A 24292-nucleotide genomic window follows, 5' to 3' on the forward strand; every position below is an offset into this window, starting at 1 on the left:
GGCTTCTCATTTTTTCCATTTTCTCTTTATTTCATTTTTTGGTTCCCTTGTCTCCATGATTTTTGGACGAAAAAGAAAAAGAAAAAAAAATCCAAAATAGCTCTTCAGTTTTTTCTATTGTGCGCCTCATTTGGCAAAGAAATTTTGGGATTCTAAATCCTTACCAATTGATGATCATTGGGACTGAAATTTTATGTCTTCAAGAGTTTAGGTCATCTCAATTTGCATCCTTTTAGAGAAAAAAAAATTGGGTGTGTTTTTTCGTATTTATTATTAAAATCACATTCCCATCTGAAAATTTTGGAAGAAAAAGAAGCCTTATAATTGCGAAAAACCATGGTTGGAGGCCCAACACCTAACCATGTGAAGAAAAGATCAAGAAAGAGCAATGCAATTGGTGCTAATGAGAATGAACCATTGTTGCCAAAGTCTCAAGAAAATTATAACGGTGATGATGATTTTAAAGGATCCTCATTCGCCAGTGCGACCTTCAATTTATCAACCACAATTATTGGTGCTGGGATCATGGCCTTGCCTGCAACCCTCAAAGTGTTGGGGATGGTGCCTGGTCTTATTACTATCACTTTCATGGCTTTCTTGACGGACAAGTCAATCGAATTCATGATCCGATTTTCACGCGCCGGCGGCCTTACTTCTTATGGTGATCTCATGGGGGATGCCTTTGGGAGATATGGAAAAGCTGTGCTTCAAATTAGTGTCATAGTCAACAATGTTGGCATCCTTATTGTTTACATGATTATTATTGGTATATATATGGTTGCGTTTATTCACAGGCACGGGACATTGCGTCCAGAGATACTGAATTAGTATATTTTATATCTATCTTGACAAGAAAGATAAAGAGATATTAACAAAAGATACTAATTTTTGTGTCTCTGTCTTTTGTGTCTTGTTTTCAGTGTCTGTCTTATTTATTATCGGAACATGATTGTTGATGTCTTATTTATGAGATTTAATTTCAGGTGATGTGCTATCTGGAACATCTTCAAGTAAAGATCACCATTATGGAATACTTGAAGGATGGTTTGGTGTACATTGGTGGACAGGCCGTACAGTTGTTCTTATTTTTACTACACTTGCTATATTTCTTCCTTTGGTTAGCTTTAAGAGAATTGGTGAGTGACTCTGCTCTTTTTTACGCAGACAACTAATTGTGTATTGTTATATCAACTAAAGTAAATCTGATTGGATGATCGTGTAAAACTACTGTATGCAGATTCGTTGAGTTTTACATCGGCACTATCAATTGCACTAGCAGTTGTGTTTCTTGTAGTTGCTGTGGGAATAGCAATTTTCAAGATCATAAGTGGAGGCATTGGAATGCCAAGACTCTTTCCAGTTATTAATGATTTGACAGATTTCTTCCAACTCTTCACTGTAACTCCTATTCTTGTCACTGCCTATATATGCCACTACAATGGTATGTATATGTTTTAAATCTCTATGAAGAGCTAAATTCCATTGGTAGAATATGTGATTATGAGAGATGGTTGAATCTTATCTTTGCAGTTCACAACATAGACAATGAAATGGAGGACCCCTCTCAAATGCATGGAGTTGTAAGGACATCCCTTGCAATGTGTTGTTCAGTGTACCTATTAACAAGCTTCTTTGGTTTCCTCCTATTTGGAGAATCAACTCTTGAAGATGTCCTAGCAAACTTTGACACTGATCTTGGAATCCCTTTCGGCCCTGCGCTTAACGACGCCATTCGATTTAGCTACGCCGCGCACATCATGCTTGTTTTTCCAGTTGTCTTCTATCCCCTGCGAATCAACTTAGATGGCCTCATCTTTTCGTCTTCTTCAAGGCCTTTGCTTCAAGATAACTTGAGATTCACGTCACTAACCTTATCTCTTATTCTTCTAATATTTCTTGGTGCAACCTTAATACCTAGCATTTGGGACACTTTTCAGTTCACTGGAGCAACCGCCACCGTTTTTGTAGGGTTTATTTTCCCGGCTGCCGTCACTCTTAGGTGAGTTTGGCCTTTGAATTCTTTCTAGTACTTCTTAAATGAATTGATCATCAAATACCTTCTTTTGGAACAGGGATCGATACGACATTGCAACCAAACAAGACAAGATTCTTTCGGTTATGATGATCATATTGGCAGTATTCTCAAATGTTGTGGCTATATATAGTGATGCCATTGCCTTGGTGAATAAGGATAAAGGCAAAACTTCACGTGAATGACCTCTTCAAAGTTGAAACATTCTTCAAGAGCTTAGAAGAAAGATCAGAATAGGAGGGAAAATTTGTAAAAATATATTGTGAAAATCATGGTTTTCTGAGAATGGCTATATATACTAATGTATCTGTATATAAATACATATATAGTTTAATTTATTTTCATTGTGTATTTATATTTTAACATGTATTTTATACTGGTGACTGGTTTTGGTGTACACGTAGTATAGTCAAAATTTTTTCTTTTTATTATCAGAAATTCAACAAAATCAGTTCGACCCGATTAAGATCTCGTGAAATAAACAAGACGAGCTTTTCCGTTTGTTTTAGTGAAAGAATGGAAGAAACTTAGGTGAATTTTAAAGGAAATGACAATGATCCTGAAATCAAATTAGTGTTGAAAGATATCTAAACCTACTAATAGATACTGTTTACTTTCAATTATCTAGGAAAAAGTTTCAAGTATGCAGTTCAGCAGAAGAAATTTAATTAAGTGTGAAGATTTAATTTAATTAAGTGTGAAGATTTAATTAAAGATTCTACAAAAATATAAGGTGAAATGGTAAATGATATCATCCCACAAAAATAATTACCGAATACAGTATCAGTAGCATTTTAATCTAGCATTCATATTAACTCATCATCTATCATTTGCAAAACAAAGGTAAGTCTGAAAATTCTAAGAGAGAGAAATAGAAAAAGAAATTTGCTGGAGTTGAATTGAAATTGCTTTATAATGTATGGCTAAACCATTCATGGACGAGTAATTTTAAGTATGGCTCCAATGCAAATTTTGACGTTAGCAATGGAAGTAGTCGAAAGACTAACGTGAATAATTTAAAATTAAAAAAAAACGAATTTAATTAAAAAATTATTCAAAAAGCAATTTAAAAAATAGATAATTTTTTATGAACAAATTTGGCTATTTACTTCATATGTTAACTTTGATCATTGACAAAGGCGAGGCAAAATATCATAAGTTTCCACAAAACAACTTTTTCAAACAATTACCATAAATTCATTAGATATACTGAATTTCCATATTTTCTTATCTATACTAATATGTGAAATCAAAACAACAACAACAACAACAAAGCCTTGTCCCACTAAGTGGGGTCGGCTACATGAATCAAACGACGCCATTGTACTCTGTCATGTATCATGTCTACAGTGAGACCGTTTACATGTAGATCTCGTCTGACCACCTCATGGATGGTCTTCTTAGGTCTTCCTCTGCCTTTCGCCCTTTGTCCATCTTCCATCTCATCCACCCTCCTGACTGGATGTTCTATCGGTCTTCTTCTCACATGTCCAAACCACCTGAGACGCGATTCAACCATCTTTTCCACAATGGGTGCTACTCCAACTCTCTCCCTTATATCTTCATTCCTTATTTTATCCAATCGCATATGACCACTCATCCATCTCAACATCTTCATCTCTGCCACACTCAGCTTATGTTCGTGCTCCCCTTTAGCCGCCCAACACTCCGTACCATACAGCATCGCCGGTCTTATAGCGGTGCGATAGAATTTACCTTTAAGTTTTAAAGGCACTTTTTTGTCGCATATAAAACCAGATGCACTCCGCCATTTTGACCAACCTGCTTGGATCCTATGATTTACATCATGTTCAATCTCTCCATTATCCTGTATGATGCACCCGAGATACTTAAAACTTTTAACTTTTCGTAGGGTGTTCTCTCCAATTTTCACCTCTATATTGGAGTTTTCCCTTCTCAGACTGAACTTACATTCCATATATTCCGTCTTGCTACGGCTTATGCGCAGACCATACACTTCTAGAGCTTCTCTCCATAACTCCAACTTCTTATTTAGGTCTTCCCTTGACTCTCCCATAAGGACGATATCATCGGCAAAAAGCATGCACCATGGCACAGGCTCTTGGATGTGCTCTGTGAGTACTTCCAAGACTAATGTGAAAAGGTATGGACTTAAGGATGATCCCTGGTGTAATCCTATACCAATAGGGAATTCCTCTGTCACACCACCTTGAGTCTTCACACTAGTTGTGGCCCCATCATACATGTCTTTAATTGCCCGAATATATGCGATCCTTACTCTCCTCTTTTCTAAAACCTTCCATAAGACCTCCCTTGGTACCCTATCATACGCTTTTTCCAAATCAATAAACACCATGTGTAGATCCCTTTTATTACTACGATACCTCTCCATCATCCTTCTTAATAGGTATATCGCTTCAGTGGTAGATCTGCCTGGCATAAATCTAAATTGGTTCTCTGTTACTTGTGTCTCTTTTCTCAACCTCCGTTCTATCACCCTTTCCCATAACTTCATAGTATGACTCATAAGCTTAATCCCTCTATAATTTTCGCAACTTTGTATATCTCCCTTATTCTTGTAGATAGGTACCAAGGTGCTCTTTCTCCACTCATCAGGCATCTTCTTTGACCTTAAAATCTCATTAAAAAGCTTGGTTAACCAGTTGATGCCTTTTCCTTCAAGACCCTTCCAAACCTCAATCGGGATATTATCAGGTCCTACTGCCCTGCCATTTTTCATCTGCTTTAGAGCCTCTTTTACCTCGAAGTCTCGAATCCTTCGATAGTAGTCAAAGTTTTGATCTTCTTCGCTTGTGCATAATCGACCAAGGTTCGGAAGAGTCTTCTGTCCCTCATTAAATAACTCGTAGAAGTAGCTCTTCCACCTTTCATTAATCTTCTCCTCTTGAGCCAACACCTCTCCATCCTTATCCTTTATGCACTTAACCTGATCTAAATCTCTCGTTCTTCTTTTCCGGCTCTTTGCAATTCTATATATACCTTTTTCTCCTTCTTTCGTGCCTAAAGACTGGTAGAGACCCTCATATGCTCTTGTTCTTGCTTCACTTACAGCCACTTTTGTCTCTTTCTTAGCCGCCTTATATTTTTCCCAGTTATCTGCATTGCGGCATAAAGACCACTCTTTAAAGCATTCTCTTTTTATCTTTATCTTTTCTTGTATACTCGCATTCCACCACCAGGACTCCTTGTCTCTTGGTCCTATTCCTTTAGATTCACCAAAACTTTCTTTTGCTGTTCTTCTAATAACTTCTGCCATCTCCCTCCACATTTCTTCCGCGCTTCCATTCCCATCCCACTTTGCCTCTTCTCCTACCCGTCTTAGGAAGCTTCTTTGTTCCTCACCTTTCATCCGCCACCACCTCGTCCTTGGGTTCTTCGTATGATGTCTTTTCCTCAACTTTTGCTCAACGCGAAAATCCATGACGAGCACCCTATGTTGTGTTGTCAAACTCTCTCCCGGGATAATTTTACAGTTAATGCAAAATTTCCGGTCGACTCTCCTCAACAAGAAGAAGTCGATTTGAGAGCTTGTCATGCCACTCTTATAGGTTATAAGATGTTCGTCTCTCTTTTTAAAACATGTATTTGCGATGAGAAGATCAAAAGTTGAGGAAAAGTCCAAAATAGTTTTACCCTCGGCATTGATCACCCCGAAACCATGGCCTCCGTGAATACTCCCATATCCAGTCACTTCTCTCCCAACATGGCCATTTAAATCTCCTCCTAAGAAAATCTTATCTCCCAAAGATATGCCTTGAACCAAACTCTCTAGATCCTCCCAAAACCTTATCTTGTGTTGTTCGTCCGAACCCACTTGCGGTGCATAGGCGCTAATCACATGGAAAGCACCTCCCTCCACCACAAGTTTGATAGAGATGATCCGATCTCCCACCCTCTTGACATCAACTACGTCCTTCTTCCACTGCTTATCCACAATTATTCCAACTCCATTCCTATTCTTCACCTTTCCTGTATACCAAAGTTTGAAACCAGAAGAATCCAACTCCCTAGCCTTTGCACCAACCCATTTCGTTTCTTGTAGGCACATAATGTTAATCTTCCTCCTTGTCATGGTGTCCACCACCTCCATGGACTTTCCTGTTAGAGTGCCTATATTCCATGTCCCAAATCTCAACCTTTTGTCGCTTCGACTTTTACCTTTTCCTTTGTGAACTAGCTTATTTACCCTCGTCCGTTCACGAAAACGCGAGAACCCTTGCTCATTTAACACTACATCCGGGCACCGATGCAGCGGCTCTTGCTTTGACACCGTACTCGAGCCATACGGCGCGTTACTTCCGGGTAACGACCTAGCTTTAGTAATATGTGAAATCAATTAAGAATTTAATTTTCATAATATTAGTAAAAATAATTATTTTTACTCACTTTAAATACTCATCTACATACATCAGTGTAAAGCTTTTTGTCCGAAAATTATAATCTACATGAGGTCTAATAATATATATTTCAGTCTAAATTTCCTGCTCTACAAAACTTTGGCAGAAAATATAACAACAATAAACAACAACAAAATTTGTCCCACTAGATAGAATCAGATACATGAATCAAACAATGTTATTGAACTCTATCATGTTTATAAAAAGACCATTTATATATAGATCTCGTTTAATCACTTTATGGATGATCTTCCTAAGTCTTTCACTGCTTTTCACCATTTGTCCATCTTTCATCTCATCTACCCTTTTAATTGGGTGTTCTATCGATCTTCCTCTCACATCTCCAAACCACTTGAGACGCAATTTTACCATCTTTTTCACAATAAGTATCACTCCAACTCTCTTTCTTATATCTTTATTCCTTATTCTATCCAATCACGTATGATCACTTATTCATCTCAACATCTTTATTTCTACCACACTTAACTTATATTCGTACTCTCCTTTGACTGCCCAATACTCTGTACTATAAAGCATAGTCGGTCTGATAGCAGTGCAATAGAATTTACCTTTAAGTTTTAAAGATACTTTTTTTGTCACATATAAAACCAGATGCACTCTACCATTTTGACTAACATGTTTAGATCTTATGATTTACATCATGTTCAATCTCTCCATTATCTTGTATGATGCACCCAAAATACTTAAAACTTTTAACTTTTCATATGATGTTTTCTCCAATCTTCAATTCTGTATTAGGGTTTTTCCTTCGGAGGCCAAACTTACATTCCATATATTCCGTTTTGTTACGGCTTATGCGCAGACCATACACTTCTAGAGTTTCTCTCCATAAATCCAACTTCTTATTTAAGTCTTCTCTTGACTCTCCCATGAAGACGATATCATCGGCAAAAAGCATGTATCATGGCACAGGCTCTTGGATATGCTTTGTGAGTACTTCTAATACTAACATATAAAGATCGACTTAACGATGATCCCTAGTATAATCCTATACTAATAGGAATTTTTTCTATCACACCACCTTGAGTTTGCATACTAGTTGTAACCCCATCATATATGTCTTTAATTGCATGAATATATACGATCCTTACTCTCTTCTTTTCCAAAACCTTCTATAAGACTTCCCTTGACACTCTATCGTATGCTTTTTCCAAATTAATAAACACCACATGTAGATCCCTTTGATTATTACGATACCTCTCTATCATCCTTCTTAACAGGTATATCGCTTCAGTAGTGGATCCGTCTGGCATAAAACTAAATTAGTTCTCTGTTACTTGTGTCTTTTGTCTCAACCTCTATTCTATCACCCTTTTCCATAACTTCATGGTATGGTTCATGAACTTAATTCCTCTATAGTTTTTGCAACTTTGTATATCTCTCTTATTCTTGTAGATAGGTATGAATGTGCTCTTTATCCACTCATCTGACATCTTTTTTGACATTAAAATCTTATTAAAAAGCTTGGTTAACCAACTGATGTCTTTCTCTCCAAGACCCTTCCAAACTTCAATCGAAATATTATCGGGTCCTACTCTCTGCCGTTTTTCATCCGCTTTCGAGTCTCTTTTATCTCAGAGTCTCGAATCTTCGATGGTAGTGAAAATTTCGATCTTCTTCCCTCGTACATAAGTCATAAAAATTTGACTAAGTTTTTATATTAGGTATCGAAGGCTTAATACAACCTTCCTCTTTTATCCGGGTATAAAACGAAAATTTTCTTGGAGAAAAAATAAAGATTGAGAGGACAATAGAATAACAGTATAGTAGTATACTATAATAGAATGTTACTTACGACGGATACATTATGCATGATATTGACATCAAAAGCGTGCTGCTAAACTACACATAAAGATACAAACTGTGAAACCAATATTTAGATGCCTATTTACAAACCCCCTATTCTGGATTAATCACTACATCTTTGGACAGAATATATACAACAACTCTTACTATGCAGATCACGGGTTACCAATATTGGCCACAAAAGGGACCAACTTTTTCTGGTCCTTTCTCCTACCTAATGCACTTCTATCCAATACCCTCCCTAGAATCAGGCGAGTATTCTGCAGAGCTAACTCTCTTGCCTCTCTTGCTGAAGTCCCAGACTCGTTTGGTCCACCCTGTGTCACTGTAGACACGGTGCCGAATGCTGATCCTATACTATACTGCAGAGGGCCGCTGCGTGCCTTGAATGAGGTCTGTGGAACAAGCAACTTTTCTTCAGTACCACCAATTCCATTCTCGAGCGAGCCAAGTTCATGCGGGTGAGCACCATTCAATGAACTGCAACTTTGTAGAAGGGCTTCAAGCACACTTAGTGCTTCCCAACAGAGAGTGCTTTCCACCAATTGGGAAACAATTGCGTAGATTTGCGGACTTTGGGCTGCATCCATTGGAGTATGCTGAAGGAGAGCTTTGAGCATAAGTAGAATAACGCGTTGATACTCAACAGGTCCCCTCTCTAGTAGCCTTAACAAGTGTCCAAAGGCCAAAGTTGAATGTCTTGGAAACCATTCATTGCATAGGAGGGGCGAAACACAGGCTAGAAAATTATCTATGCTCTTGATCTCACCTCGAGAGTAAATCATAAATACGGTAGCTAGTTCATCCAAGGACTTTGCTCGGCACCAAATTGCAATATTCGCTGCAACGGAGCAAGCTTTTTGATATTGGTGTTGAAGTGGGGAAGCAGAACCTATCACTGGGTCTTTGCTGAGTTGAAGGCAAAGCCATGGGAGCAATCCTATAATATGCATAAGGAGTCTTGTCTCAGCATCACCAAATATAGAATCACATGAATGCACCGTTATACGGGACAGGACATCAATAGAAACACTGTGGCTGACATTTGACGTAAGTCCCTTCAGAACAAGAGGTTGTACTCCTTCAAATGCTGGCAAATTACCCTCTTGTAGAGGTTCATAATTTTTGGATTCTATACGTTGAAATTCTGCTAAATCACTAGTATTAACATCTCTAGGCATGCTTGAGAGAAGAACATTTTCTGTAGTGTGATCACGGAATGATAGACGATCAATAACATGAGAAAAGAGCTCTAAAACCTGTCGGTAGACATGGACAAAATCCGTGTGCATCATAGCTACACACCCCCAAAATAGCTGAGGATAAAGTATGACCTTCTCTGGCTCCATATTCTCCACCATAACTTGCAATGTCATCAAAATTTCCATAATAAATCCCAGCACAGGAGGTATTGGATTCCCCAGACATCTATGTAGGCACCGGAGAAGGGACACACAAGCATCACTTGTTACGCTGGGTCTAAGTGCTCGGTAGATCTGATGTGAACGACAAGCAAGGTGTCGTGAAGTGCACTCCATAGCCCATCTAAGTGCTTCTTCTCCCCAAGTCTCACGAAGGTCTCCTTGGAAGAAGATAGCATCCACCATGCTCTGAACTAGGGCAGAAAGAAGGGCTGCACTTGGCAGCTCTGTTCTGACAACAGTAGGATCCTCATTCTCCCACATCATGCTTCCTCGCTTTGATTGTACATATTTAATCAGGCTAACAACCTGCTGCTTGTTCTCTCTATCATTATTTTCAACCTCATACTGCTCTAAATGGCGGCCTGCAATAGAATATAGCAGATTAACAAGCAAATGCTGGCAATGCTCCAGTACAATGTCTTCTGAGCTATCCATTGAAACAAAAATGACATGGAAGAGTAAAGGCAAGTATTGGCGGAAGTCTTCGTCATTTTCATATGCAATTTCAGCAAGAAGAATCAATGCTATATCTGCATGTGTAAGTGAATGCTGCTGATGACCCTGCAATGCTGATTGAAGTTCTTTTGCATTGATACCATGCCCACTCACAGGATGCAGACCATCTTCACCAGAGTTTGGTGTGTCAACAAGATAATCTCCACTATCACGTGAAAGATGACGGCTCCGCAAACTCCCTGTTGAACCTCTAACACCAATTAAGGGTCCTGACATGTTTACCAACGATGGAAGGAGCTGCCCAGATCGCGCTGCATTTACTGGAACAACATTCAATTCTGGAGGCATTGGACTTAATGGGCCTGAGACACTTCGGCCTGTCATACCTGCTGTTCTCCAGCTCAAGCTCCCACTAACATTTCTAAGTGGTCCATCAAGAGAACCTCTTACAAGCAATGGGGACATGTGTGGTTGGTTATCCATAACTGATGTAATTTGGGCTACAGCAGGACCTTGCGAGAATTCTAACACAAAATTTGCACCGGCATCACCCTTAGTTGATGTTTGCCCAACTGGCTCAATGCTATCCTCCAGTAATCGCTGAGACAACTGGAAAACCAGGTGATCTATAGTGCGTTGAGGGCATATTCGTGCTAAATACAGACTAACCCGTTTCGCAACACTGAAATATGTCGCAAATGCACCACTTATTTCAGTTGATGCATTTGAATCACAGTCTTCAATACCTTTTGTGATCAAGAAGTCTAAAACAGGACTAATATTCTTATTTTTGCTAGCAATTGTACTCCAAAGTTTTTCAATTTCATCAGGGAATTGGTCTCCATGCCGCCATGTTACGTAGTATAAACTTTTCAATAACCTTTCACTCCAGCCTTCCTTGAGTTTCCAGAAGTTAAGGTTCTCAATCCATGGAGCCATGCATGTTAAAACCTGATGCTGAGCAATTATATCAACAGCATCCAGTTGCCTCTGCATAATCTCTTCACACAGAAGTTGACTCAGTTCAGGATGATCTTTGGCAAGCTTACAGGAAAGCTTGTACTGGAATTGTTGGTAGGAATCTGGAAGATTACCCACTACAGCAGCTCGATAACTTCCCGATCCCTCGATGCCATCCTCGGCCCATTCACGAATAGAAAGTGTCTCGAGCATCTGAAGGGCATCATCACGGATTTGTCTAGATGGGTCCACCACCTTGTAAAGGATCAAACTTAGGAGTCTCTGTATTTCACAGTTTGGTATCTCTTGACGCATGTACACCTCAGCTAGTACACTAAAGTACCCGTCAGCTACTGAAGAGTTAGAGTAGTAGCACTGCAAGAGATAATGAATATCTATAAGCTTAAATGTCAATGGGAAACAAGATAGATCTGCATAAAATTACTTGACTGAACAAGCTTGGAAATACAGGAAATCAAAATGACAATTAGATCATGCAAAAATATAACAGAATTGCATAGAGAATAAAATAATCCCTACAAGGTCATGCTATTTGAATCTAAGTACAGAGCTTTCTGAATATCTCTCAGTGGCTACATATAATCCAACATGCAGGGAGATCAAATGAAAGAATCATAAACAGGGAGGCACATATAAAGACAGAACCCACTGTCAAGAACAGAGACAACCAGAAGATACTGCAATGTCGTATGTTTAAATGATATATGGTGAGGTGACCAAAATTTATGTTGCTTAGGATGAAGTGATCTGGATAGTCTTTTGAAAAGAAATACGATTTGAAAGAGTTGGACACACTTTAAACCCTTGCTTGCTTTCTGCACAATACATGAACAATGCTCATTCAGATTCAATGCACAATAATGTGAGAAAATATTACCTGATCAATGCACGACGGAAATAGGTCCAAATTTGTGAGCAGAAGATTCTTCAGAGCTAATTTAGCTAACGAAACACGATGTTGGCCACCTCTAAGCCTATCACGACCAGCATTTCCTCGACCACCTTCCACTTGATACTTGGTATATGATGGAGTTCTTGGATCAGCAGGTGAAAATCCAAATGGAGCCCTTGCAGTAGGCTCCATAAAGAAAGCATTAATCCAAGATATGACACGGCCACTCATTTTCCTTGCATTGTCATCAAAGCATGGCCCATATAAAAGTGATGCTATTGCATTCAAGGACGCCCACTGGATTGCCTCAATTTGTTCATTCAATTCTTTGTCAAATGATATTTTATCCACAGAATCTTTTGACCTTGCATGTTGAGAAGACTTGTAACGATCGACCTCACGTCGATAGTCATTGACACCTTCCTGACCCCATGCACTTCCTGTGTCATCGGACCATGAGAGGAGAAGATCAAACAGACGCTTTCTAGTTCTAACATCAAATTTTTCTGATTTTGAATCAACAAATTCGGGGGCCAAGGATCTTAGAACACAGGCAAGAGCATAGCGGAAGGGTTGTATTTCCTGAAAATTTTCAGGGGGAGATGTTGAGATTAGTCTGGTTGTCTCTTCAATGAACCTAAGATAATGGAGGCGGAACACAGGCTTGCGGGCTAGCATGCCAGGCCATATATTTTCTGCAACTGTGCGATATATATTGGCAATGTGGACACGAAGTTCTTCTCGGCGAACCTTTTGACTCTGCGTTCATAAAATAAAACTCGTAATCGCGAACTTAAGATTCGAAAATTAGAAATCGAGCAACCAAATTACTATTTAACCAAAATAAAATAAAATGAAAACTCCCATATCGTCTTTGTTTAAATATGGAGTATTATCAATAAAATTGTTTGAATTGTAGGAATGGTTAAGATATGAGAATTCAAAATTCTTAAAATGATATTAAATTTCTTGTATTATCATATTATCCTTGTCATTTATAATTCATTAATACTACTATAAAGAATAGTTCATAGAACTAAATCTACATTTTTTGGGGAATTTACCTTCCATTTTGGTTTTCCTTCTGTCTCAGAAGAAATCTCATCCATAAAAGTTGCAAGTTCACCAAACATGATTTCACATGCCTCTAGGTGTGAGCGGCCAAGAGCCATGGTGGCTGCTTGCTATATCAAAAACATCATCACCAATAAAAAGTGGTAAGCAAACAAATGACAGTAGAAAATTTAGAGCAAATAAATTCAAGGCATCATATTTATTAAGATATTAGAATTATTGGGTTATTCTTCTTATTTTTAAATATAAAGAACATAAAATAAATTGAATATAGGTTTAAGGTTGTATTACATTACTTTTATCAATTATATTTTCAGACACCTTTATAGCTGGAAGCTGGCTTTATCTATTTTCCTTCTTAACAGAAAGTCTCAGCTTTTCAAGTACTCATTTGGACAAAAAATAAGTACAAAATCCTGAACACACGGTAATTATGCACAGAATGGAACTCTTCATCTTTATCAACATTCCTTTTGAAAAGAACTTAAGAGAGCTTTCGGTAGTTTGACAGAATATACTTACACATTGAGCATCAGATCCAGATTTTAGAGAAGGGAAAATAAGATGGTAAAGATCTTTGGTTGCTCCAATTCCTCCTGATTCTCGAGTTGATGGTGGGCATGAACAGACAAACATTGCATACATAAGCCACTGATCCAGTTTATTATCAACATCTTGTGACTGATGAGCTTTTCCACCCAGCTCAATAGGTGTGATATGGGTAAGACGTTGCATAACTTCTAGCCTGCCCAGAGTTAGTTGGTACTACAAAGCTTTAGCCAGGACTCAGAAACACAGATTAAAGGCAACATGCAATACTTTATACTTGTGAGTAAAACTCACTTTTTATTCGCCATTACAATCATGCATGAATGCAGAGTTTAAAGAAGATAAAGAGATGCTGGTTATAAAATTAATGGCAAAAATAAATATTTGTCCTAGCTAGCCTCAAAAACTCAGTACCAAGATCAATTAAATATATAGAAGGAACAATTTAATATTATATTATGTCAAAATCCAATTTCCCTATCATGTTTATTATAGCTCGTGAAAGTAAACCAAAATGGGAAGAAACATGAAGCAAAACATTTAACAGGGAAAAAAAACACAAAGAAACAGACAGTTTAGCCTTCTCAGTTCTCTGTTTTGTGAAGAAAACAAGTGAAAACAGGAAATAAAAACAGAAAACACGGTTTTATTATTTTCATTGCATTCACCTTAAAAGTTTTAAGTTTTAAGTATCCTGGGTGCATCATACAGGATAATGGAGACATTGAACAGGATGTAAATCATAGGATCTAAACAGGTTGGTCAAAATGGCGTGCGTCTGGTTTTATATGTGACAAAAAATGCCTTTAAAACTTAAAGGTAAATTCTATCGCACTGCTATGAAACCAGCTATGTTTTATGGTACAGAGTGTTGGACGGCCAAAAGGGAGCACGAAGAAAAGTTAAGTGCGGTAGAGATGAAGATGTTGAGATGGATGAGTGGTCATAACTCATATGCGATTGTATAGAATAAGGAACGAAGATATAAAAGAGAGAGTTAGAGTAGCACCTATTGTGGAAAATATGATAGAATCGCATCTCAGGTGGTTTGGACATATGAAAAGAAGACTGACAAAGCACCCAATGAAGGTGGATGAGATGGAAGATGGACAAGGGGTGAAAGGCAGGGAAAATCCTAGGAAGACCATCTATGAGATGGTCAAACGAGATCTACATGTAAACAGTCTCTCTGTAGACATGATACATGATAGAGCTCAATAGCATCATTTGATCCAGGTAGCTAACTCCACCTAGTGGGACAAGACTTTGTTGTTGTTGCTGTTGTTGTTGTATTCACCTTAAAAGAAAATCTTGATAACAGAACAAACTGAAAATGAAACTATTCAGTACCTAAGGAAAGTGGGGAACCACACCCTAAAGCTATCTATTAAGGGGAATAACCGCTCTCTTTAAATACAACATCAAACACTCGATGCTACTCAATATGGTACTTTTGGTACACCCGATATCTTCATAACCCCTCGGTTTTCGGCTATTAGTATTCTGTATTTACATTAATCCAGCCTATAGGTACCCCTTTCCGTATCGCCGACAAACCTAGCTCTGATAACATCGTTAAGTATCTAAGGAAAGTGGGGAACCACACCTTAAAAGCTACACTCTTTAAATATAACATCAACCATCCATACTACTCAGTGTGAGACTTTCAGCACCCAAAATACCCAAGTACCCAACAGAAACACAAACCAAGCACCTTAGTTTACTTTCTATGTATCGGTGTATGTATAAGAAGCGACACTTACATAGACACTTGACAACACCACCAACACTAACAAGGAGACGCCCCACATTTTTACAGGGAAGACATGGACACAGCATATGTATATACAAAAGATTCAAGATATATAAATATATATATTTAAACATTAAGAGACTTGTTCTCTTCCACTATTAAAGCTCATTATTTTCCTTTAAAATAGCACTGGTGGTACATACTTTGCATAACAGAAAATAAATGTATACTTACTTTGCATCCTGAACAGAGCTCGGACAAAGCTCGGCAGCATATTTGACTAGTTCACTTAGACAGCGAGCCCACCTGTTCTTGTCAGGGCTCTCAAATATTATAGATTGAAGCGTCATATCAGGAGGTATGGCATCAGATTCTCGTTTCAAATCAAAAGGCCTCCCCGAGTCCCAATAACAGTTCTGAACAATCTCATCCTGCAATTACTGAAGATTTTAAACTTTTAAGGGGAAAATAAAAGCTTAATCTAACATGATTGAACATTTAAAAAAAAAAAACACTCAATAACCGAAAGACTGCCCCATAAGTTAAAAAAATAACATTGACGAATTCGTATCCTAAGAATACAAAATAAAGGCAAATGCGTACCCCATGTTCTTCCAGAACATCAATTATAAATATTGGTTCAGCTTCATATTTTATAATATGATTTGGTTGCTCTTGTATCCTCAGATCACGAATATCATTTCTCAGTGCACGAACACAACGCAACAATTCCAATGCTGTGTGCCTAATTTGACTATCAACAGAACTAAGGAATATGAGGCCAACTGCGTCAATTTCTGAAGCACGAAATTCAATTGCTTCACCTGATTGTTGGAAAGAAGGTTTTCCGAATCTCTCAGTTTCATGTCCCAAAGATTTTTCCTCTGCATCGAGTTGCATCCTATCATCTATTAGACAAGACCTCCAAAAACGCATTAGTTCCAACAGGCGCCCTAATGAAGTTTGGATGAGAAGAGGGAATTCATCAGGAAGTCGTAATATGAAGTTGGCCATCCCCTTCATTACTGCAAAACGACGTTGCGGTAGGTATTTCACAATACGGTTTAGTACTTGCACTGCTTCCTCACGTACACCGGGGTCAATACTTATGCCATGTTGTGGTATTATTTCAGTAATTTTATCACTTCGCCCAACTTCTTCAATTAGATATGGGATGCACTTTAGCACAGACCGGAACAAATAACCTTGTGACTTTTCCTTGGTTACAGCATCTATAAAACAGTGTGTCATGATGCACAAGAGATTCACCAGAAAAGCAAATAAAGAATTTTCTAAACTGATAAATAATAAACTAACTATAAGGGATCAAAGGAACACAAATCTTGAATTCTGTGAAATGTAGGTCGTACCTTCATTATTTTTATACAAGAAAGAAACTAAAAAAAAAAAAGGTTTCACTTCTAGTTTCAATAAATTAATTTAACATATCTCTGTAAGACCAATTAAGCATAATTTTAAAATGATCAGATTATTATGAAAGGAAGTCAAGCATACTTTGTGATCGAAGTGATACTATTACTAAATAATTCAATAATTGAAGAACCATGCTTTCGACAATGTAACTTGAGCTTTAATTCGACTATCCTATTGCTCTCACTATTTACAATATAAGTTCTCTTTGCAGTTGCATATCATAGAAGTTAGCAATTACCTATAGTGGTCCTTGATGATGTCAAAAGTGCTTGACTATAGGTTCTATGACATGACCTCAATATTGCCTCAATTGCAGCTTTCACTTTTGGAATGTAATGACCAATATCATGACCTGCTCATTCATCCACAGTGTTAACATTTACTGCAGGAAACAAGTGTATTTTATTTCAACCAAATATAACCATGTAGAATTATTCTAGGTGCAGCACCGCTCCTACCTTTAAAAATGTCCAAGCCAAAATGCTGACTTGAAGGCAACATCACAATAGCAAGCAAGGCACGGAGACCAATAACCTTTGCTTCACTAGAGCTATCTTGCTTTAACAATTCCAGTATCATATGGTTCATGGCAAAATCAAGGTTGTGTTCGGCAATAGTTACACAAAATTCAACAAGTTTATCATGTTGGACATCTTGTGTAAGCAATCCCTTCCTTAGAACCGTTAAGAGTTGTGAAGTTACACTGTCAAGGTAATCCCATATACGATTTGGAGCCTGATTAAATGCATGGACACTTAAGTAAAATCTTAAAACTCGATGGAGACAATCCAAAGCCATGAATCGATGATTTTTATCCTGTATGATCCAACCAGGGAATGGAACTGTCATATAACTAAAAAACCATAATGGAAAGAGATGATAAAGTAACTACAAACTCCAGTGAGTTACCCAATTATACAAATTGAGGACCAAATCACACTAACATCACCAATTCAAAGTTACCGGTTCAACCCAAAAGCTGATACTGCTAGGTGAAGGACTACAAATGATTCTAGTTAAAAGTAAAAACAGCTTGTAAGTTGTATGTCAGTATTTATGTTTCCTATGGCATATAATAATAGTTAAAACTGTATGTGATTAGTCAAAAAAATAGAGAAAGGAAATACATATATCCAATAATTCTAAATGAATTTAAGCAAATATTTTAGTATGGATGATTGAACTTCTCCTTTGCAAAAATATAAGTAATACCTGTGCGAAAACATAAGCATTCTTCCATCCACATATCATAAGATAAACTCAGTACAGTTATGATTCAATTATAAACAGAGCCTACACAATTTGAACTTACCCTGAGAAGTTTGTAGAGTTGCTCCATGTGAGGACTTAAGTTGTTGTTAAATATTAGAGGATCACCAAGACAGAGAAGAAGAGTGACCAATGGGTACCCAACCTACATGACAACATAAGATATAAATGGTTAGCATTTTAAGGCGAGGGAAAAATAACAAAAATTGTAGAAGAACCACTTACTGCAATGTGCTTGCTCTGTTTATCCATCCAATGCACAAGCATAACTCTTATACGTCCAACAGCTTCATACCAAAACGTAAGCGCTGGCTCCACACCAGAAGGTGGCCACTGGCTTTTTCCACCATCTGCAAGAGGCGCAAGGATATTTGAAAGCATATTGCATAGAGCATGGTAAAGCTCACTTTTTCGTTTGTGGGGAGCACGGTTTAAAGGGTTTGCTTTAGCCACAAATGAAGCAGATGCATTCAATGCACCCTCAGTTTTCACCTGAGAAGAACATCATAATTATAACAATAACATATCATGCAATACCTTGCAGGAAAAAAAAAAAACTAATTCTGAAACATACCCCAAGCTTCAGGTATCGCATGCCATTAATGATACTGAGGGTTTCACTTCTTGCTGCGCTGGTGTCAATTCGACGGGTATTAAGTTCCATGAAAAAACGCTCAGTAACAGAACTAAATCTGAAACAGAAAGACAGGAAAAACCATTAACTCTAACATGACATTTCACAGTCTAGACACAAGGCAAAGTGCACATTAATGGTTTAACTTCTCATTATTAACCTGACACATCTAATGGTGATTAATGTATAGCTCCAGAAAAGAAAACCCTCAAACATTAAATCTAAGAGACACATGCAGAAAAATTAGTAACCATGAAAAATTACAAAGCTTTATTTTTCAGGGTTGAAACATGAAAGTTACATCTGAAATGGAGAACTGACATAAGTTCTTTCTAATTAGTCAATAATCATTTTTTAAAAATAAAATAAAATAAACACACACACACAACTCACAAAGGTCCTTTTCTTTAGTCCCTGCCCTGCTGGAACTAAGCAGACAAATGATGGCAGGTAGTAAAAGAATAATACAAATCCAAATACAAAATGAGGGGGAGTATGAAAGACCTAGTTAGAAGTATACCCTCAAAAGAAAGTAGGAAAGTAAACTCATAAGCATCCAAAGTCATTTTCCTAACAAGATGAGCTAGCTCTAGGATGAGAACTAAAACATGCACCATCAGATGGGGATTCAAGTCTCAACAGAACATCTAAGTGTACCAGTAACCTTATTGCTTTTATCAGAATATATAATACCATTGCTTAAACCACAAATGCTATAGATTCATCAACTAAGAAATCACAGAAATCCACAAAGATGAGAACAGTGACATAGGATACAAAGTTCACCAAGTGTAGATGCTACAATTTACTCAAGATTGAATTCCTTCCTAAAACCAGTAGTTTATGTTTATCAAGAATCAAAACCTACAAAGCAAAGACATGGCAACCTAAGTGTGTGTCTTTGTGCTCAACATACACCAAACACAGGTAATAGCTTAAGATGTGCACACCACTTGTCAGGCACACATCTACATGTCCAACAATAACTTAACCTTGTCCTACAACATCAAATCAGCCACACGGATTAGACAACACCGAAATACTCTACCAAATATCTATCGTTATCTAAAACATTAACATCTAAATCTCTATTAATAGTTCCACCACCAACTTATGGTTTTTCCAGGTTTAGCTCTGCCTCTAGCTATTGAACTATGTCTTCATCTGCTCCACTCTCCTTATAGCCTCTTCAGGTTTCCAAACCACCAAAGATAAGCTTCTACCCTCATCTACAAAATAAGCACTACGAGTAACTCTTTAACTTAATAATTTTTAAACATTTCTTAAAACAATCTTTCTTGATGGTCAGACATTTCTTATCATGCTGAGCATGTTTCAACAGTAGTTCAGCAATAAATCAGATACCTGATGCGGGATAAAGCACCTAAGAATTGAGCAACTAAGTCCAGAAGAAGACCCCTTAAATCAACCAACGATGGATATTCAACCTGGCTAACAACCCTGCAATAAGAGATTATTAAGTTCAAACCAAATCTCCATATCAGAATATAAAAGAATAATCATAAATATTTATGTTGTGCTTCTGGTATAACATAGTCAAGTCCAAATGAGGACAATAATACTTTCAATTTATCTTCTGTCCCTTGGGTTAATCAAAATATTAAATTGAAAACAACTCCAATCTTGAGTAGTGGAGTATCTTCAAAATCAAATGGGAGGACATAGTTGCTTGAGTATTACATAATGACAGAAACTTAGTATCAGATGAACAAGAAATCAAAACATCCCTGTTTGTATTACTCATCAAGAGAATAAAAGTAGCCAGATATTAAACAGACCCAGCTGCTCTCCCATGTTCCAATTATAATTCTGAGATATCCTGCTCAATGTCCCTCCCCTTCCCTATATAACAATCCACCTTCCCTCCAAATGAACATTCTCTCTCCTGTCTATTACAAAACTCATCCTAACCTATACACTTAATTACAATTAAGTCCCCTTTGACACCAGTCCACTTTCTACTCTTCCTAATAGGTGCATAACAGTAAAATACTCTCATATTGGACAAAATTACTTGGAATGTAAATTACTAACAATACTAATATTTGGGGTCTTATCACATAGAATATTATGCCTATATAATGTTACTGCTCTGGGTCTAACAATGTTTAACCTTTTCTTTTTTGTTTGGAAATAGAAGATATTAAGATGAAGAGCTCTCCATACGAGAGCAAAAACACGACAACCTTAACCCAATATGTAGACTAAGCATATATCCCTACCCCAAGAAAAATTGCTTGTCTGAAAAATATCATTGAAGATAAATGAATTAGACTCCAACCAAATTCTCCAAACAATGGCATGTTGTTAGCAAGCTATAATTGAAATTCTATCATTTAAAGTTCTTTCCTTCTTTAGTTATGTTGTAGCATGTGAAAAGGTTCCTATTACTATCATCTATCAACTACAGTGTTACCTGTCCGCATTTATCAGCCAGTCAAAAGCAAAACTTTCAAGACCAGACCACAGCTTCTCTGTAGTGAAGAATAAGTGAGGGCTATAAGGCCAATACTCGTCGAACAACAAATGCACATAGCATGAAACAAAAATAACACAACAGGCCAACGGTATTGTTAAAAATGAACAAACCAGTAAGCCCTTCTTGCGGACAACACTCCACGAAGCGAATGCACGCTGAGCAAAATATGCATTCAACCGCAAGCTGAATTTAAACAAAAAAAAATGCATTAATTAAATCTTAGAATCAATCGGCAGAGGTTTTCTAAACGAAACAAAGAACTCATAAGCCAAAATAGGAATTTCACCAATTTTAATTCATGAAATATATATATAAACCTACCTACATTTCTAGGTAGAATATTGCGATAAACACATAAAGCCTAGTTTCCGAACAAACCCAATTTAAAAACCTCTTCCAGAGTATGCATTCATGCATCTGAACACGGAGCCAAAAGAGAACTAAAGAGCAAGTAACAAACAGATAAGAGTAACAAACCTTTCTTTGGAATGTAGATGCATCATTCGTACCCTTTGGAGATTCACTACAATAACAAAATAAAAAAAAAAAAAAAGCAATTTTCTTTTACTAGAGTTATTTCAGGAAAACAAAGTAGAACCATAGTGCAGAGACACTAAAACAAACCCCTCTCTCCATCTCAAAAGAGCTTCCAATAGAGGCATCGGGGTGTGGCGCGCAACCATGGCGAGTGAATCCAGGACTTGCTCGTAGGCGGGATCAGATGGTCGCAGGTACTGCCCATCCTACGGTAGACCCGCAAAAAATAAATAAATAAAAAAACGAGATGCTTAGGTCAATTCGAAGATGGTGTGGATCTTAAAGACTTACCTGGGCTTGGGCGGTTTCAATACGACGTCGTGCGAGAGGGAGGAAGCGCTGGAGAAGAGCATCAACGATTAACTTGGCAGCACTCCCTGCCTTCATTGCCTTCGCCTCTTTTCAATTTTTCCTCTTTTCTTTTCAAATAATAACCATTCGCCCTTGTTTCTTGTGTAGGAGATGGATAGAATAGAAGAGAGAAAACAAAACCCCGAATTGTGGCAAAAGCGTAATATTGAAATAATGAGAAGGAAGAGGAGGATCTGAGGGATTGAAGAAGCGAAGAGTGGACTACCGACGACGAGGATCGCGGTGGGGCTATGCCCAAAGTGACCAGCTTTTTAATAATGAAGCTGTTTTTCCGTCAATGCCACGCTTTTTTTATTGGTGCCACGTAAGGACTAAGGATTTTATTTTTTTTTTTTCCCAAAAGAAAATAATGGTCCAAAAACAAATTAAAGCTATATATTATTTAGTACTAGGGAAGTGCCCCAGCCCCCATGGAAAATAAAGTTTTATATATGTACATAATTAAACCATGGGCATTTTATACCAACGAGTTATAACTCATGACATAATCTTTCCGTTCTCATGTTCGAATTTAACTTTTAACTTAAAAAAAGACAGATATTTTATGATAAAAGTGTCTATGTTAAATAATAAGCAAAACATATTGTAATAATATAGTAGACGACGGAAAATTTGTGACTATTATATACTAGTGTTAAACCCGTGCGATGCACGGGCTTATATTTAAATTTGATAAGTTAAATTAAAAATAATATTTTATAACTATATATTTTTTTAAATTTAGTATAACACTATCATCGTAGTTATATAATAAACGTGTGAAATATGTTGTTTTATCTTTATTCAAAGTAAAATATAAATAAAAAAGTTTGAAGTTTATAATATTCTTAAACCATAAGGAGGGAGACATGAAAAAAATAAGAACATATATAACTGTAATAATAGCATGTTAATTTTACACTAAATTTTGTATAAAAAGCTAATAAAAATTTATCGATCGATAACCTAGTATCTTACTAACTTCATTAGAAAAGCAATTGGCATAGGATGTTGTGCTCCTTGTTACACATTTCATTTCAAATCTGAAAAAAGAGTTATAGATAAATTAGTAATATCTATAGTAAATATTTGTACAAAAGTATAAATCATAACATGCTATTAAAATAAAAATAATATTATTCTTACCTAAATATTATTAAAAACCTCTTTGAACACGACATTTGTTGTTGATGACTTTGGATTGCCGTCTTCATCTAGAATTAAAACCCTGAGGCCACTGCGACTCTTAACTCTTGACAAAGCAACATAAAGTTGTCCATGGGTAAACACTGATTTTGACAAATAAAGCCCTACATGTGATAATGATTGACCCTGACTCTTGTTAATGGTCATTGCAAAGCATACTGTCAATGGAAATTGTCTCCGTTGGAACTTAAATGGCAATCCTGAATCTGAAGGGATCAAGTTCATTCTTGGAATGTACACTTTATCTCCAATATTTCTACTGGTCACTACCGTCGCTCCAATTACGTTGCTGCCAAGTTCGTTAACTATTAATCTTGTCCCGTTGCATAAACCTGAAGTCTGGTCTATGTTTCGCAGTAGCATTACAGCGACTCCTGGCTTCAAAGTCAACTTGTGATTGGGTAGTCCCGAACATTTGATGTCATTTAGGAACTCTGGTGTGAACCACTCTTGTTGTACATCTTCATTCTCATCAGCTTGACATGTTGTGTCAGAGCTCAAATACTCCTTTTCCATCCCTAGAAAGATTGTCAAGACAAAATCGTTTACCTTCTCGACACTCTCAAGCGTGGGTGCAAGAATTGCCCTACTCTGAAAATACCTGTAATCTGACATGTTTTGCAACAAATTTGGATATGCAAAGTCTACCAAATGAGAGAGAGGGTCATCAGTAGTTGTAATCAATAGATCATTTGGAATTTCAACTTCTGATTCATCACCAACAACAGAGCCAATATTTCCATTTCCAACATCAAGTATCCAATTAGCAAATCTCTTCATTTCACCTTCATCTTGATCCGAAGAAGACATTAGAAGCCTCATATTCGTATGCAGTTTCAGAACCTTACAAAATGACCACAGATGGGATGAGTTAATAGCGGATGCCAATATATCGTGTCTACTTCCTTTCGGAATCACCGGAAGTATCTGTCTGAAATCACCTCCTAGAACAACAACCTTACCACCAAATGGT

At 37.2% G+C, this 24292-nt stretch overlaps 2 protein-coding genes across 2 annotated transcripts; one reads left to right on the plus strand and one right to left on the minus strand.

Moving 5' to 3' along the window:
• LOC112718361 (amino acid transporter AVT6B-like) lies at window positions 1-2429 on the plus strand. Its single transcript, XM_025770137.3, has 5 exons — window positions 1-766; window positions 984-1136; window positions 1238-1441; window positions 1531-1999; window positions 2073-2429. Exons 1-5 carry the CDS (start codon window positions 337-339, stop codon window positions 2215-2217), a joined length of 1401 nt encoding a protein of 466 aa, XP_025625922.1. The 5' UTR covers window positions 1-336; the 3' UTR covers window positions 2218-2429.
• A 5775-nt stretch (window positions 2430-8204) lies between these two features.
• Window positions 8205-22524, minus strand: LOC112716561 (uncharacterized). The gene is made up of 17 exons (XM_025768484.3): window positions 22054-22524; window positions 21850-21968; window positions 21703-21748; window positions 21336-21408; window positions 21163-21220; window positions 20091-20186; window positions 18666-18783; window positions 18317-18583; window positions 18135-18236; window positions 17281-17638; window positions 17061-17174; window positions 15992-16620; window positions 15623-15819; window positions 13609-13831; window positions 13077-13196; window positions 11998-12771; window positions 8205-11474 (listed from the first exon to the last, which is right to left on the minus strand). The coding sequence occupies exons 1-17, from the start codon at window positions 22147-22149 to the stop codon at window positions 8415-8417; spliced, it is 6450 nt and encodes a 2149-aa protein (XP_025624269.1). The 5' UTR covers window positions 22150-22524; the 3' UTR covers window positions 8205-8414.
• Between the last annotated feature and the right edge of the window lie 1768 nt (window positions 22525-24292).

The sequence above is a fragment of the Arachis hypogaea genome, chromosome 10 (genome assembly GCF_003086295.3).
Source record: "Arachis hypogaea cultivar Tifrunner chromosome 10, arahy.Tifrunner.gnm2.J5K5, whole genome shotgun sequence".
Classification (NCBI taxonomy): Eukaryota; Viridiplantae; Streptophyta; class Magnoliopsida; order Fabales; family Fabaceae; genus Arachis; species Arachis hypogaea.